The following is a 17,919-nucleotide window of genomic DNA, read 5'->3' on the forward strand; positions in this document are numbered from 1 at the left end:
AGTGCAACTGCCTTGTCCCTCAACACAGTGGCTGCACTTGGAATGGCAACGTTTACTGGAAACCGAGACTGGACGATCCAGTCAGAAACAGGGCACGATGGATTGTTTTCATGAATGCAACACAGTGCTACGTACAGTGGCCCACATGACAGAACCCTTCAACACTGGACAAGACCCACCCACTAAAACAGTGCTTTGGCATCATTGTGGGCTGTTAAGGCCATTCCCATTTCGTTTTGCCAGTCAGTGTACTTATGAAATATTCCACCACAATTTAAAATCTGACCTTCCAAGGCATTCAGTAAGCCATGTTCACAAGGGCTTTTATTTCCCTAGCTCTAGCAAGATGTTTACTCTAAGCTTCCCTGAAAGTGCATTCACATGAAGATTAGCATCAGATTGTGATGTGTCTTGTTATGCATGTGCTAGAAGATTAGCTATGTGCTAATAGGTGTATTCAATGGAGACACTGAGATTGGCAACAGAGAGACGTAAAACCGGCTATGCAAAATAGCATTAGACAAATCCATTTTAAAAGTGTGCTATTATTGCTAAGAATGGAATAATAATTGTATAATTGCCCTGCCAGTGTGAAATCGCTGTTGTGTCACTTTTGTGCCATGTCCTTACTGAAAAATAGCACAATCAGATCCTTCTTGGGTTTCAGTAAGAGAATCAATAAGGTACTGGGGAGGGGGCTTAGGGGATTAGCAATTAGATACAGATATCGAACCTTTTATCTCTGCTGTGATTGAAGCAGTGGTGGGTATAGATCAAAAGCAATTTCATTCTGATGGCTTTTTGTGGGGGTTACATGAAATTAATTCAGATGGGTCTGGATTTGCCTTGATTTACAAAACGTGGTTGGAATACAACCCCCACCCCACCACCAAATTCATTTTACATTTTTATTTAAAAAGGTCTATTTTTGCTAAATGAAAGGATTTAAAATCTCTCTCTTATTAACACCAACACAATTTTCACTACCCCCTTTTTTCCTTGTATTAAAAAATATTTTGGTTGTTTTGCTTTTTGCTTTTGTCTTTTTATTCTTTCATTTGGAATATGCAGATTGAAATACAATGCTATGGATCATATAGTTACTGCCTAATCACTTCATGTGCTGTAGTTCTAACTCACTCAATGGCAATCAGACCATGAAAACTACAGCAAAAGGAACCAGGAAGAAGCAGTTTATCTATAGTGTTGTATTTGAAAAATCCTGAATTTGTAAACCAAAACAGTCTCAGTACAATACAAGGCAGCCGTAATGAAAGGAAAGAAAATGGATTTTAAAGTTTTGGTTATCACTCCTTTAAAAGAGAAAAGTAACTTTAAATGTCATTTAAAACACATGGTTTACATTCCCCTTACCATAATATGATGTTTGCAAATCGTCCCGAGTGGTTCTGCTGCTCCAATATTGAATATTGAATTTTCTCTAAATGTCCCTCTTTGATTTGAGCTGCGCTGGAGATCCTAACTAACCTGCCCTGACCAGCATTCCTCATTCTATTCAAGTCACATGACAAAATGACCTTTCAGCTCTGCCAGCCCCACTTTCTATGTTATATACCTCACAAACAGGCGCATACGCTTATGTAACGGTAGGGTGTTTTAATGTGGTCTTTTATCTTTGTCACAGTATTTGCTGTATGCTACAACCTTCACTGTTAGCATGGAACAGGCTAATGGTATCAGATAGTCTCACCTCGAGTTGGAGTGGGTGCTGGGGCTGGGGCTGGGGCTGGTGCTGGTGCTGCTGCTGCTGCTGCTGCTGGGGCTGGGGCTGGGTGCTCCAGTCAGTAGGAGGGGAGGCTGGGGATCCCTCCTCCTCTTCGTTGGATTTTGAAGGCCAGGACAGCGGGGGGACAAGGGGCGGGGATCCCCCGTTCTCACTCAGAGGCTTGGAGTCGAGGGTGGGAAGCAGGCTGGGGTTGGCAGAGGCCAGGAGAGAGTCCGGGCGCTGTAACAATATAAGAACACAACCAAACCACATTGAGAAAAGGAAGCAATACCAGGCTATAGTGACCACTACATAGAGATATACTTTTTCCATTTTTAAATCCCCTTTTAAGGTTATACTGTGCACAGGCTTGTTTGACTGCAATAACAACAACAACAACATTAATGAATCCGTTATCATACGTGTATACTATGCATAGGATTATAAATCAGTGCTACAGAAATTCTTTCCATTATATTGTATAATCTATAGATCCATTGGGAGCTTTAGCTGCAATTCATATAAAAACAAAACATTTTTTAAAGAAGCACAAAAAGTCAGAATTGAAATGTTTGCTTTATGTAGTGTTTTTGTGTGAATAAAACTATCCCATTAAACAAAAGACATGACAGAGACAGCTATCAAAACTGATATGCAAACAAACCTAAAAAGTATACTGTAAGACAGACAAAGCAGCAACTAGTAACCAAAACAGAGAGCAAGATATATTAAGATAAACTGACAAAGCACATCATGGGAACACATGCAGAATCAGCATTGTGAGATGACTGAGCCCCAGTGATTTAATTGACAAGTACTCCAGGCCCATCACTTCTGATTCCTCTAATGCCAGGACAGGGATAGAGGACAGACATCATCTCCACTTCCTGTTCATGAGGCTTGATGAGAGTTTCTCACCAGAGTAAATCTCATTATGAACGGATACTGTGTGCCTGGACTAATACAACAGTTAGCCGCAATTAGATTTTTGCCTTTTTACAGAGACTTGAAATACTGTATTATAAAAAAAGAGAGATTTCCGGGCCCATGTATTATGGAATCTCTGAATCTTTGGTCATGGAGTACTTAGTGAAACTCAGTTACATTTCTGAGGAATTAATAACTGTTTTTAATAAAAGCTTAAACTCACTGATGAAATTAATGAATGCATTAGCATGCATTTATATGCAAGCCATTTGGGTATGAGTTCAGTCTGCTGAAACACATCTCATATTATTTTTCAGTAGTTGTGGGGGAGCTGTATATCCTATTGGATTTGCTATAGCCCTGATGGGGAGTATGTTCTCTATTTATACCCTGGTATACTCTGGAAGGCTCATTGACTGCAATAGTTTACTTAGTTCTGGATCAAGGCCACCTAACAATGGTGTACCAAATGGCGATGCCAACTTTCAAGATGATATGGCAGCCGTCCACCGCGCCAGAATTGAACGGTTTGAGGAGCAGGACAAGACTTCAGCATCTATGTCCACAACAATCCCCAGATTCTCAACTGAGCATGTTTGGGATGAACTTGAACGGTGCATCCTTCATCATGATACCCACTGTACCTCTCTGCACTGATTGAGTGAAATATTAATAACATTCCTTGAGACACCTTGCAACACCTTGTAGAGTCTATGCCACATTGAGTCAAGGTTGTGATGTGGTCTATACGGATAGCTGATACAGATCCTAGTTAGGAGTCAGACAGTACATGTTCATTAAAAGCCTATAAAGAAAACTAGTTGAAACAAAAAACTAGAGTGAGAACAGAGAATAACTAAAAACACACATTCTGTATTAGGATACAAAAAAAATTAAGAAATTAAGATGTATACCTTTTAAGAGACTAATGAGAATTGCTGATATTTTAATAGTGGGCGCCACTGCGTATAGACAAGACTACAAAAAGGACTGTAATTCAATCAGTAGATGACAGTATATAAAAAACAACAATATAACAAGGCTCCACGAAGAAAATAAAAAAACATGAGCAATTCAATTGGTCGTAGTAGGCAGGCTGTTGGTTTATCTATCTTTCAAAGTAATGTTTCTTTACTTAATGATATTTAATTGATAAGAAGAGATTTGTGTTACCCGGCATTAAATAGCAAGTCGGCATTGGCGTGAAATATTCGAGTTGTCTTAATTTTGTATTCACTTTCAATCATTTTCTCTTGCAGTCATAAAATCCTGGTGATTTTTTAAAACTAAGCAGTTTAAAACACCTATGTGGCCTCAACAGAACTCCCAGAACAACAGAGGACCAGATAATAGGAAAACATTTGAGTCCAGTTGAGTAAATTGGTGGTGTTTTTTTTCAGTGCAAAAAAAAAAAAAAGTCTTGAGTAAATACAATTGCCCTTTTGGTTTCTAAAGGTATTATACCGGAGAAATGTAAAATGCAAGCAAGGGGAGGCAACGTAGATTTGAAGTAATGTCAAATGAATGCTTTCATAATACAACAGGGTTCAGCAACATAAAACATAACTTAGAACAAATGTCATTCAAACCCTATTTTTGCCTAATGAATATATTACGAATGCACAAACAGGACTGCTATCTCTGTTATCTCCGATTGCCAAAGAAACTCTGTGGACTCTCGAAACCTTTTAAGCAGAGCTAAAAACAAACCGATATAAAACGAGAAACCGTGCCGAGAATAAATACTGGAAATGTTTAAATATTTAATGTCTTAGTTAAGGCACTAGACAAGGAGAATCAAATCTATCCGCCAGCCACAATTATTCCTGACCCTGTCTGCGAGCGACATTTCCTATTCTATTTTCATCTTTAATAAGGCTGCTTGCTCAGGAAGTAACTGCTAGTTTAATAAAATGAGGCACGGGGCATTAAGTTGGCATATGGATGACAATTAAATTACTTTGGTCTGAACGTAATCAAAAGCGCAATCTATCTGTCTAAATTAGAGAAATGGCAATGTCTGCAAGCAGAGGGCCTGGTCTGTTTGGGCTGCCGTGATCTGAAATAGAATGTTCTGGTCAACAGGGTAATGAGAAGGCAGAGAGGACGCTAAGCAATGCACAGTCACATTTTCCGATCAGCACTCATTTACACTCTATTCCCCTGCCACCTGCCCCCTGTAACACAACAGCAGCCCACTCAAAGATTTCAACTAATAGCGCAGTTGCAAGCTAGATCCTTTCATCCATCCTTTCTGCTTCCCTTTTATTTGTTCTTCCTACTTTTCTTTAACAAATGATTTAGCAATTCTATATAACAAGAACCAGACAAACAAGATGTGTAGCAGTGTTGGACAAACACACCTCTCCATTCACCCCCTTGGATGTAAGCATAACTCTAAAGCAGATAGAGAAAAGCACAACACAATTTAATACAATGCAAGACATGTAAGTATTATATGGCAGTGTGCTTTTTATAGTCATTGTCAAAATATTTTGACAATTGGTTCCATGTTTCTTTGCTACTTGGTTATTGGTCAGAGTATTGCAATGAGTTAGTGACTTAATATGTACTAGTTGATTAATACAGTAATTGGAAGACTTTTTCCACCTTTCTATTTTGCAGTATATTTTTAACAGTTGACATTGTATTATTTATTTTAAAAGTATTGATAACCACAACTTTAAAACACATTTCTTACCACTTTACTAAGATTCTCATACGTTCATTCATGTTTTTTTTTGTAAATTGAAAAAAAGTAAATAAAAATGATAACTCAATATTGAATCACTTTGAATATCATGTTCTGTGTCAGTCATCACATCCTGGTGACTTTTTAAAACGCAGTAATTTAACACCCGTGGCCTCAGAAACAGGCCTTTTTTCTAAACACAGCTGGTACACCAGAGTGTACATGAACCTGCCCCCTTGCAACAGTGTGTATGTAAGTGAAGCATTGCTTAAATCCACTAGAGGACAGGATAATAGTAACACTCTGGTGTACCAGCTGTACCTAGAGAGAAGACATGTTTGAGAACTCTATGGAGGGTGCTTTAAACTGAGTATCCTCCAGGATGTGATGATCAAAACAAAAAATGATACACAAAGTTAATCTAAACAAGAATGTAATTAGTTCAGTTAACTGTGATATTTTAGATCAAATCGCATTTAGTGACTGTGATACATATCTGGAACCATACTGTAGAAACCACTTTTCATTCAACCTCTCTATCAGCACTCTTTATAAAAACACAAACCAATCCTATTGAGGGGGGCCTATAGAACAGGATCTCTCCTCAAAAGCATGTTTACTTCAAAGACATCCCCTCAGTAAATGCAGAGTGAAAGTATCCCCAGGGAGAAAAGTCATGCAAAATGCAAGAGTTCCTCTCCACCCTGCCTGGAGATTGCTGTCCCAGCTGCTGCTGTGGCGCCCCTGTCCATGGTGCTGAAGAGAACAATGCCTTGCAAAAGGCCACGCTCATCAGCCATCCCTGGCTCACTTGAAGGATGTATGCTATCCGGGCAGCATGTGTACTTGATTCAATTAGCGCCCCTGTGAGCTCTCCTCTGGGAAAGCTGCACGTTCTGTTTAACAAAGACATTCGTTTTTCCCTGCGCCCTGCTGTATCCAAATCATTAGCCATCTAAGTGAGTGGAGACCCAGAGACAGATGTTAGAGGAGACTGACTCCAAACTCTACACTGCTTTCCACAGGGTGCATTTGTTTTTGCATTTATTAATTTGATTGATCTATTTGTTTAATCGTTGAAATGATCCTGGTCATTCCGTTTATTCTGTAAACTGATATTTACTGCTCTGTTTCAATTATTCATTTATCCTTTTGCATCGTATGTCTATGTGCCCAATTATTTTACTCCCTATTTTCTGCCCAATTTAGAATGTCCCATTACATTCCACCACTGGAGCAGTTCCCCACACAGCTCTAGAGAACTGAAGGTTCAGCGGGCGCACTTCAATCCCATGACCAAGCCAAATGCCTCTTATAAACCCAGGTACTCGAGAGCGAATGTCAGCGAGCTACCAGTCTCTGGAGGACAAAGGTCAGCCTTGCAGGGGTCTGCTTAAACTCACTGGGCACCTGGCCAATAGGGTCTGCTTTCGCGCTCCCGACTATATGACTCACCCTGCACACCACGTGGCTTTTACTAGGTGAGCCACGCAGGGACCCCTTTGAAAAACACTCTTGAAATGATTTTACTAATAAACCTAAAACATTACGTCACCCTTATAGTAGCATCTATCCGAACCAAGTTGCTCTTTGATATCATTTGAAACAAAGTGAGCAAAATTCGATGCATTAAATTCATCAGGAGCTCACCCGACAGCAACACAGAAGAAGTGTTAATAATATGCCTGTTGGTCTATAGAACCACATAGTACAAGGTATTACACTGAACACAATAGTGTGTTCATTGATACAGTCTATTATCAACAGTCTACTATTCTTTACATGTACACCACTTCTGCAATGCCGTATATACACTGTATATAGACTGTAAACGATCTCCACTCACTTGAGTTCGTTGCCCCTTTAAGAATCGACCCGGCACACAGAAATGGATTTTTTTAAGCGCGTTTGCGCAATTTTTTTAATAAACAGGAACAAACAAAATACACAAAATCAAAATAACACCTAGCTCTTCTGGAGCACTAACTCGACTTTCAGGAAACACCCTGACTAACGCGGGACAGCTAAGCTGTTTACCCGTCTTCACAAACACACTGGTTTAAACAGCACTTACTTTCTTCTCTTCCTTTGGCTACTCGGAGACAGCGCACCTACTGCCTCCTTCCACTCAGCAGCCCCGAGCAGACTGCTTGTTCTCCCTTTAAACTCCCGCACCTGGGCTTAATTTCTAATAACGCCCAGGTGCGGAAGACAATTAACAATAAAACAATTAAACAATTAACAAAACAATAAAGCAACACAAACAAACAAAGGAACATTCTCTCGCAGGGAGGTTTTAACCCCCTCCCTGCTGTTTCTCATAACCCGCTATTTTACAAGACACATAGGCGGCTATAGGAATCACATTTCATCTCGCTCCTAATTTAAACTGACATTCTCTCATTGCACTAAAACAAACTTATTATTTACAATAACGTCTTGGTATAGATTATAAACACTGGTATTTTCACAAGGTTCAGTAGGTCAAATTTGAAAATAATAAAAGACCTATAGCTTTTGTACAATACAGTATTAAAAAAAACTGTAAACACTGAAAAAAAGGCCTTGAATATATTGTACTGTACTGTAATATTCATTCTATAGGCACTTGGGGTCACAAGAGGGGGCAACAGATCAGGTTCACCAGATGAACCACTTTAGATGGAAAAAACGGTTGTGTAACCCATCACAAAGAGAATGAAAACACCAGCGAATCCACACACCACATACAGCTGAGAGAGAGAGAGAGAGAGAGAGAGAGAGAGAGAGAGAGAGAGAGAGAGAGAGAGAGGAGTACAGGAGAGAAATAATTACTCTGCTTTCATTTCAAACAGCAGCCTGGGTTTGCTCTCCCTGTAAGTGTTCCAGCGTTGCAATAACACTCATCTCAATGAATTCCCCAGCACTTTACTGCATGGCTGGAAGTACTAATTTATTTTGCCGACCAGCTGGAAAGAAAAACAAATTAATTCAACACTTAAGTGCCCCTCTTGTGAATAATGCATCTCTCTGCCCCCTCCTCTCTTTCTTGATCTCTCCCCCCCTCCTGCTTTCACTCTATTTCTACAAACATTCTACCGTTTCCAGAAGGCTAATCCCCAAAACATTATTTTGCCTAAGCAATTAATCAAAAGTAAATGTAACAAATACAGAATACCTTTATTATTAGTAATAATAATAACAACAACAATTACTGGTTTTTTTTTGTTGCAGCACAAAACAATATGCAGTTGATTCTTTAACTGACCAATTTTCTGTTTTGTAGTATATCAACACTTCAAAAGACATACATTAACTACACTGTACTTAGACTTTCATAACATTATGATGTAACAAAATGAAACCATCACAAAAATAACTTTGTTAAATCCATGTTGTCAATGTATAGAGTTCTGTTCTCAACATCACAGCTAAGTGAAGGCAGTAAATACTGTATTAGTCTCTTTTATTCTCTTTCTCTCTCTGTTTCTGTGACCTGTGGGCAATTACTGTGAACTACCAGCAGCCCCCCACATCAGCTCCCCTGCCCTCCTCCCCGGGGAGTGAGATCAATAGAAACGTGCATGTCATTGCACCGCACTGCCTATAATCTTTATGCAGATTACTGAAAACCTGTGAAATAGGGGGGAGATCTAATACAAATGGGGCATTGCTTTAAAGATGTCAGTAATTAGGGGAGCATGTGCCAAATACTGCACTCAAAAAATAAATAAACGAATGTCCATCAGCTAGAGTTCATCTCTCAACCAGGTCCAGATGCACTTGGAAAAGCCCAGGTCTCCTACAGTATATAAAACAGGCTTATGTACCACATGTTTATATACTATGGCATGTATACTTATGAATGCTAACCAAGGCTTGCAAGTTCATTTTATTAAGTATTGCTAGCATTATGACCTCTTTTTTTACACTATAATGCAGATTTATCCAAGTGCCACACTGTCACAAATGAAAGTTTACAATAGCTTCTCTCTTCCTGGTAATATATCACTTCCTGTTGTAAAGGTGAGTTTCCATGATCTGGCCGAAGGACCTCACTTTGGTAGAGCATGTGAGTCAGACACAGGAGATGAAAGTGAACTAGGAAGAGCAGGTCTCATTTTACAAAGCTATAGAGCTTGATAAAAATCTGCATATCCCAAATTAAAAGTATAAAAAAACTAGCAAGAACTGAGATATATTCAATTCATATCATATTTTAGGGGACCGCAGTGATATAGCTGTTAATGCAACACTGGGACTAATTAAATATCTTAGTATCACTGAAGTGATAATTGTTCTCTCCAACTATTTGCAAAAGTGTTTAAAATATATGACTAGTGTTTAATTAACAAGCTGTCTCACAACTGCAGTGGTGCCTTAATATGTTATTCATTCTCAAACAATGGCATGTAATACAGTATCCTAATAATTGTCACATGTTTAATAATGTCTGATGAGTCCAGTGTTTCTTTAAGTGTTAATAAAACAGACTTTGAAAGATTAAAAAAAAAAAAAAATCATGTCATTTTCACACAATTATCAAATGTAGTCATCACATTTCAGATGACATTTTTGCTTAGTATTATTCTCTTTGTTTATACCTCCATCACATCCCCTTGTTGGGTTTATAGCATTGTAATTTATATTATCATGAACAACCTGATCCATTATTCCCAAACCGCCCATGCATAGGCATTCAAATATAACTAAAACAGCAGGATCTTGAGAAAGAGAACTGTTGTTCCAGAGACAAAATGGCTTCTTATTTAATGAATACCCTGTACAGTAATATTTCCATTTTAATAGCTTTTCTATTAATCTATTTTGAAAAGGGTTTTTTCCTGGCCGTTTATGGAGGCCATAAAACTGAGTGGAACCTGCAGCCGCGAGCCAGAGTGCCTGGGAAGGGTTTATTAGAGCAGCAGAACCGGCAGGCAGAATAAAGATAGATGTCCTGGCCAGGTTCATCTCAGGCTCATAAACCACTTACTGTCCCTCAGAGCCCATAAAGAAAGCTGCATTAAGATAATAATGTTGTACAGTAATTATTGAAGAGCAATAAAATAGGTTTAGTACCCTCTCCAGGCTACTCTTTTAGAGACGAGGCATTTTTCAACTGCTGAAGAGGGCAGATCCACAAGAACATCCCATACTCTATTTCGACAGCCATGCTAAAAAAAATAAACACTGTGTTTGTGCCTATATATATTTTTGATCTAAGACAACAGGTCAAATATGTTGAGATTTGACATATTGAGGTCTAAATAGTCTTGGATTATTATTATTATTATTTGTTTATTTAGCAGACGCCTTTATCCAAGGCGACTTACAGAGACTAGGGTGTGTGAACTATGCATCAGCTACAGAGTCACTTACAACAACGTCTCACCCGAAAGACGGAGCACAAGGAGGTTAAGTGACTTACTCAGGGTCACACAGTGAGTCAGTGAGTGAGCCGAGATTTGAACCGGGGGGACCTCCTGGTTACAAGCCTGTTTCTTTGACCACTGGACCACACAGTTAGAGCAAATTTCTTCCAATTCAAATAGGAGGCAATGTTCTCCTTTACAAGCACATAGTATTGTGTCAATTACATACATATCTGATAAAGTCACAGAGTAAAAATTGTAATTATTCGGTCATTATTTAAGCTATTACTTGGTAAGCATATTGGCAAGGGGTAACTTTCAGTTACTGGGCACATGACTTTACATTAACACGTAGCAAAGCCACAGCAGTAACCATTCATTGTAATTATTCCTACATTGTAGCCCACTGGGAGCTCAATGGTCATTTTCTTTTTCAGAATAAAAACACAAACCTGTGTGAAATGGGGACTATCTAATTGGTAGAATATAGACAAAATAATCTAAATCTAAATAATAAGTAACAGCCTAATAATGCTACTAGTATAATGACTCCACAATTACAATGTTATATTATATTACTATGCAATTATTGACCAGCCAATGAAGGCGTTACCAGATATCGCATAGCAGATAGTGTAACGTGGTACTGCGTAATACATATAATATATACAACAACTTTCACTGGCAGATGTGTGGGAACCTGGGGGTGGGCAGATGACAGAGGACCCCTTTTTAATGAACATATACAGTATATATTACATTTTTAAAGCCTGTTCATTGTAGGCTTATTAACACAGGGTTACCATGGGGCTGTAGTCAGGGGTTAGAGGAGCTGGGCATGATTCAATCTCTGTGCTTAATAGGGGAGAGGTACTACAGCCTCCTCAGTACACAATTACGTATTATTTTCATTTAGCTGTATTGGAATATTCCTAAAATATAACGCATAACCAAAATTGTATTGTTTCTATTCAGTATTAGAAACATATAGATCTAGTGTAACGGGAGAATGTCTATTTATCGGTATTAGAAGGTTCTGGAAACTTGAAGTCTCTGGGTTGGTTTGGGTGAGGTTTTCAAAGTGCTGTGCTTCTTTGTTTTGAAAATTCTGGCAGTGATGTCATAGTGTTGTTGTGCGCTAATTTCAGTACAGTTACTGTAAAGCACAACAATTTTGCAAAATGCTTGTTGTAAATGAACAGTACTGTATAAGAAAGCATTTGTCACCGGCTCTTATCATTTAGCTTAAGCAACTCCCACATTTGTAATAGATCTCCCCCCTTATTCCACATTTTTTTGATAATCTGCATAAGATTGTTGCTGACACCAACAAGAGGTAAGAAAATAGGCGAAGACGATTTCTCCAGCTACATAGATCTGTCAACCACAAGCTATTCTCAACAATGGATGTCATTTCTGAAAAAGAGTTTTCCTTTAAGTGCCTTCATAGACCATTACCATGACAGAGGGTAGAAATACAGATTGCAATTGTACAGTAGAGGCCACTACCAGAGCAACAGCATTTGTTGAGGAATTGTAAATAGGTTTAATTGGTGCTGGAGATATTGCAAAGTGTAGTTATAACAGGCTACACTGCACACAGGTGGAAAGGCAGCAGCACTGGGTGCAGCAGGTGTATTGTCACTTACCTCAGAACCAATGAGGCGTAGAATGATGCCAACACTGGGGATGGTGTTTGAGGTGGTTCTCAGAGTGGTGCCCTGTTAGACGAAGGGACAGTCATCAAGCACACACTAACATGTGTATTACAGCACCTTCAATTAAATCCACAATATCCAACACAATGGTTTACTATTGGAGTGGTTCTGAGTTCTGCTGCTTCAATGAGCTTGAATCATTTTTCTCTATGGGGCAGCCGCCTCTTGCTGGGAGAATCTGTGTAGTGTGGCCTTTGTTTTTGCTGTCTCATTCCGTAACAATCCTACATGAGAATGTTACTTTTCAACTCTGCTGGTCCCACCAGCTCTCAGTGTTTTTGCTACAGCAGGGCAGCTTCCTCTCTTATCTGGATGTTTGATTAAATGGTAATTAGAACTGGTTGAGTTATAAAGTAGTGCGAGGTAGGCACAGTTCTCGTAGCTCTGTGAGATCTTGACCTGAACACACCCTGCCATTCACTCCTAAGGTGAAATGCACAGTGTGTCGCTGATTTTGGGTGGACTATTTTTCACTAATAACTTTGACAAAGACTTCTCTTGATAAAGACTAATTTGCAATAGGGGCAACGTAATTCACTTGTGACCTGAGCCAGATTGAAACTCCCTTTCAAGGTGAAGGGTGTTGCAGGTTAACCAGTACCATGGCAGACAGACAGTGAGTCCTGCAGCCGGCCTCTCACCTGCACTGGCAGCTTTTCCACACGGATCCCTCTCTGGCCGCTCTCTGCCATCAGCTTGCGGTACACGTCCTCATCGAGGGACAGTGCTGAGAAGCCCAGGGGGCTGCGGATGTGCCAGCACACCGTGTTCATCACTGGGAGGCAGAAGGAGAGGTCAGTATGGCAGCTGCACTACAGGCTGCTGCAGCAGCACTCAAGGTGCTGTATTGTAGGTGCGGACTGGTAATGGGACAAGTTGGCCAGTGGAGTTTACAGAGACCGCTAGACTAGACTTCATCAGAACAACACAACTCAAAATTGTTTAGATTCGAAAGCTTTGATTAAAGGTTTTTGGTATTCAAACTAGAGTTGAAATTCAGAAAGTATTTTAAAATGCATGCCACAAAAGTGACATATGCAGATACATTCCAATGAATGTATTTAAACAAAGGTTATATATTTTTTTATTTTTAAACAATTACAGTACTCCTTCATTGTTATCAATGATTTAAATCATGAATAAACCACAGGGATGTTTTAAACTAAAAAGTCACCAGGATATAATGACTGAAACAGAAAATGATATACAAAGTGAATCTAAATAATAAGAAGACTACTTCGGATAACTCGCCCTGATATCTCATACCCCTACCAGGTTGCTCTTTCTACCATTTTTCAATACTAGGAGTTGCTCACCTGTAGTGACTGGGTAGTACTCTAACACAAGGGCCGCCCCTCCGGTGAAGGCCGTGGCGCTGTCTCTGCCGTGGAACAGGAAGGAGTGGTTCCAGCCGGGCTGCTCCTGGGGGAACCCGGCCTGGGAGACCTGCGGAAAGAAAGAAACCTTCACTTTATCTATCATTTCACAGTGCCTCCCAATGAACCAATGACAAGACACCTCCACATGCCTTACTGTGCTTTCCAGAAGGACATTTTTGCATCACAAATAATGGCCTAAGTATAAACTAATAATATGATATTACACAGGTAGAAAAAAAGTCATATTTGGGCATTATTGTCCAGCTAGATAACTGACTGCAACGACAGTTAGGTGTCCTGAATGTAAAATTGTAAAATGAATCATACAGCACATGCTATCCATTAGGTCTCTCATCCAGGTCCACATTTAGAAACATCTTCATTAAGGTTTTCATTTCTGAATAATGTTTTCTTCTGAGCAGTGTGTTTCTGCTCTCGGTGTGTAGTCTCATGGTGCGCCAGAGGGGTGAATCTACCCAGCAGACTGGCTTAGCCCTTGTGGCTTATCCTTGCAAGCATGAAAAAAGCAGATGGCATCTGTGGCATGTATCTAAGCATACAGGGGGGAGCCTGGTTAAGCTTTGCTCCTTGACACACAGTTCTCGAGGTCCTTTACAGGCTAAGTCAGGCTTGCAGCAGAGCCTGGGGCCAGGCTTCTCACCCATGGCTCAAGGGCCTTTTTTAAAATACTTTTTTTTCTTTCAATTCACTTCCATTGAAATTGGGTTTGTTGTTTTCATAACATCAAGCAATCCCATAAAAATCTGAAGTGCAAATCGAAAGACATTGTGATGAGGCTGTATAACGCACTGGTGTCACTGTGTTGAATTCTGGTCAACACATTGCCAAAAGGACATTGTGGTCCAATAAAGAGCAACCAGACCAATACCATGGTTTAAAGAAATGAACTATGAAGATAGCTTGAAGGAACTCAATATATTGTATTTATCCTAGAACAAAGAAGAATTATGGGGACTAGTCTAAAATCTTAAAAGGAGTTAACTAAGTTAACCATTACCAATACTTTAAGCACAGCACAGAAACCAGGACATGGTTGTAAATTAAGTTGCGACAGACTAAGGACAGAGTGCAGGCAACACTTCTTTACACAGAGAGTGGTGAGGGTATGGAATGGGTTATCTAGTCATGACACTGAATCACTGGGATGCTTTAAGACCCAACTTGATAAACAACACTCTACTATATCACTGAAGGAAATTAACTATTGTATGTCCCAAAATTGAAATGAAAATTAAACTAAAGAAATAAAATACAGAAAGAATTAGAGAGGACGGGTGGAATATTAAAATAATTGAGAAAGGTTTATAAAACATAATCGTGGTATAATCACATTGCGAAATGGAGAGAAAGGGAGACCAGGCGCATTTCAGTTATATGTTTAGATAGTGTGGTTTTATCTTGTTGGTTACATGTCACCTGTCTAACAGGCCTCAACAGCACACTGTACACATGCTTGCCTTTGTCAAAGCAGTATAATGCATGAACTGTTTGAAAAATTACAAGAATACATTCAGCATGCACACAGATCAGACTTCCTCTCCCGGGACCCTCTGGCGACAATTTCTTGAAATTTTCTTAAAAAGGTCAGTATTACCACCAGCCAGTCACATCCGTATTGATTCTAATTTGCTGCTGTTACAGAGCGCCATTAAAATGTAATATGCCATGTGATGCAAAACGTATGCAGATTTTTGTAAAGATTTTTTGAAGGGCCACTAACTGATTTGAAAGGTCGGAAGCTCCCAGCCTGTGAAATATCTTGCCGTTCTTGCATTTTAAATATCTATTCTCCCAATGACAGAGACGCTTCGCAGCCAATAACATGCTTTGACCCGAAGCCACTGCTGAGGGGAAATGACCAGGAAGTGTAAGTGTTAAAAGATACCATTTAAAAAATGAAGACATATTTGCCATAACATGAGCTTATTTCAAAACTTCACCATGAACTACATGCACCATATAGCGCAATTCATTCACTGATCTCAAAGCATTAAGAGAACAGAAAAACAGAAATAAAAACATTTAGGTTGCATCTGTAAAAATTGAGTTGCGGGTATCCACTGACAAACGACAGAAACAGGAGACCTGACATAGGTGCCCAAGTTTTATTTCCAATTTTTACCTGTGTAATTGCAGGTAGTCGCCGCTAGGGTACCAGCAATGGTAACTCCTAGGGTGGGGTTAGGTTGGTGGAACCACGAGACTACACCAACAAAGGTATAGAACATGGGCATGAATACAAACAAAAGTGTAACATGTACAGGAGGAGATGACATTGGATTCGGTATGGAACCCAACAGCTTCTCCATTTATTCTGAGCAAAGTCTTCTTGAGAAGACAGGGACAACTGCACACATTATCATTCAACATTCGTTTCCATGAAGTGCCCCCGAAGGTTGGAGGGATGCATCAGGGTATGGGAACACAGCAACCCCCTATGGCAGTGTGCCCTTTTCGAGGCTGTGGTGGTATGGCCATGCACAGATGGAGAGTTCTCCTTGTGTGTACACAGAGCGCAAACCCTGTCCGCTCGCATCAGCTCAAACGCTGATTCGCAGCGACAAACTGTCACAACAAAAGCTTGTGCCAGCGTACACATTGGGGGTGGATATTTTATATAAAGAAAAATCTGTTCACATACGCACACAAACAGGTAAAACTGTTATGCAAAGAACTGCAGCCATTTGTGAGTGAATGCAAAGAGATTAGCTTGAACATATAACTGCTGATAATTAAAATACTAGTTTGTTTAATTAAATCAGTTTAAAAGATGCTTATTTGTGAACCCCTTTGTCCCCATCATACAGAATTGTGTACATTTATTTTAAAAAGGTCCTGTTGAGTCAGGCATCAAATGTACCTTCCTAGGCTCTCACTAGATGGCATCATCAAGTATCTCAGATGCCTTCTGTCTTTGGTTGTAACTATAATATGGATTTCAGAACAAGGCAAAATTGGCTAAGGAGTACATGATGCCTGACCAGTAGAGGTGACCTGCTTATCGCTAATCCTGCTGAAGAGCTAAGGCCAATGCAGTACTCCCTGTGGGCCCCCAGCCAGGATAGGCAACTCAGAATAAACCCTATTTGAACCATGCACACTCACATGGCTCATCCTGCATTCCACCCGGCCCTTGGAATTCTCATATTTTTTATATATTTATCTAGTTTTCAAGCACGAATATGTCAGCAGGACCAAAAACAAATCTGAGGCATTAAAGGGTTACGCTCTAGCAGCTTTCAAGACATCAACAGCAGGGAGAGCTTGTCAGCTGAACCTGGAGGTTCTCCATGCAGAGCCTGCTCCAAACCCACCTCTCCTCAGCAGAGAAAAGTACTGCGTCTAGCATTATTTAAATCTGTGCAAACTGGGAGTAATACAGAATTATGGGGCATGTATTATTTAAGCAAATAGACTCCAAAATTATTATCTTTTCTGCAGCAGGAAAGGGCATACAATGTAATAACAATTTGAGAATATGTCAATGGAATACAGAACACAGTTTTTTCCTTTATCACTGTTGGGTTTAAACGTGTCATTTGATTGAAAAAGCAAGGCAAGGTCTGGCGATGAAGTCTCATGCAGGACATTCCTATTCTGATTTTAAAGCTATTTGCATTTAATAAAAGGTCTGGGCACAGATAAGTCTGGCCAATAACGCGTTATGCTTTTCTAAAGCCACAAAAAATAAATACTTTTAAAACAGCCATAAAAGTGACTCATAGGACATATAGACCAGCAAGTAGTACATATGTACAGAATAAAAAAAAATACATTGTGATAGATTAATGATAGATGCATAGATATATTACATCGTCAGATGAACTGGGGTAATTCCTTCGCACTGAAAGATGATACATTTTCCCGGAATCCAGGAATATTGACTTATGTCATCGTACACTTTCTAAAAGATACATGAGGAGCTAATGTGTGCAGGAGGAGACGGTAATAGGGAGTGACAGCAGAGAGCTCCCCAGCGGGAGGGAAATACAATCAAACAAGATCAGGGAGTGGAATTACAATCACAGCACACGGCACAATGCACCAGCGTCACAACCCAATCTGGGCCTCAATATTCTTTTTCTTGTTTCTACATTTAAACCTG

General features: G+C 39.7%; 1 protein-coding gene across 3 annotated transcripts in view; it reads right to left on the reverse strand.

The window, feature by feature from the left end:
• Nucleotides 1-17,919, reverse strand: part of ccdc33 (coiled-coil domain containing 33) — a 112,669-nt gene that overhangs the window by 27,298 nt on the left and 67,452 nt on the right. For all 3 annotated transcript variants that reach the window (XR_009308035.1, XM_058994999.1, XM_058994998.1), the window contains exons 11-14: nt 13,731-13,860; nt 13,056-13,189; nt 12,346-12,417; nt 1,712-1,966 (exon numbers count right to left, since the gene is read on the reverse strand). Coding sequence is in view for 2 of the 3 variants with exons in the window: in XM_058994999.1 (XP_058850982.1) it covers nt 1,712-1,966; nt 12,346-12,417; nt 13,056-13,189; nt 13,731-13,860 (591 nt within the window). In the remaining variant the exon portion in view is untranslated. The remainder of the gene's footprint in view (nt 1-1,711; nt 1,967-12,345; nt 12,418-13,055; nt 13,190-13,730; nt 13,861-17,919) is intronic.

This window comes from Acipenser ruthenus, chromosome 21 (genome assembly GCF_902713425.1).
Source record: "Acipenser ruthenus chromosome 21, fAciRut3.2 maternal haplotype, whole genome shotgun sequence".
Taxonomy (NCBI): Eukaryota; Metazoa; Chordata; class Actinopteri; order Acipenseriformes; family Acipenseridae; genus Acipenser; species Acipenser ruthenus.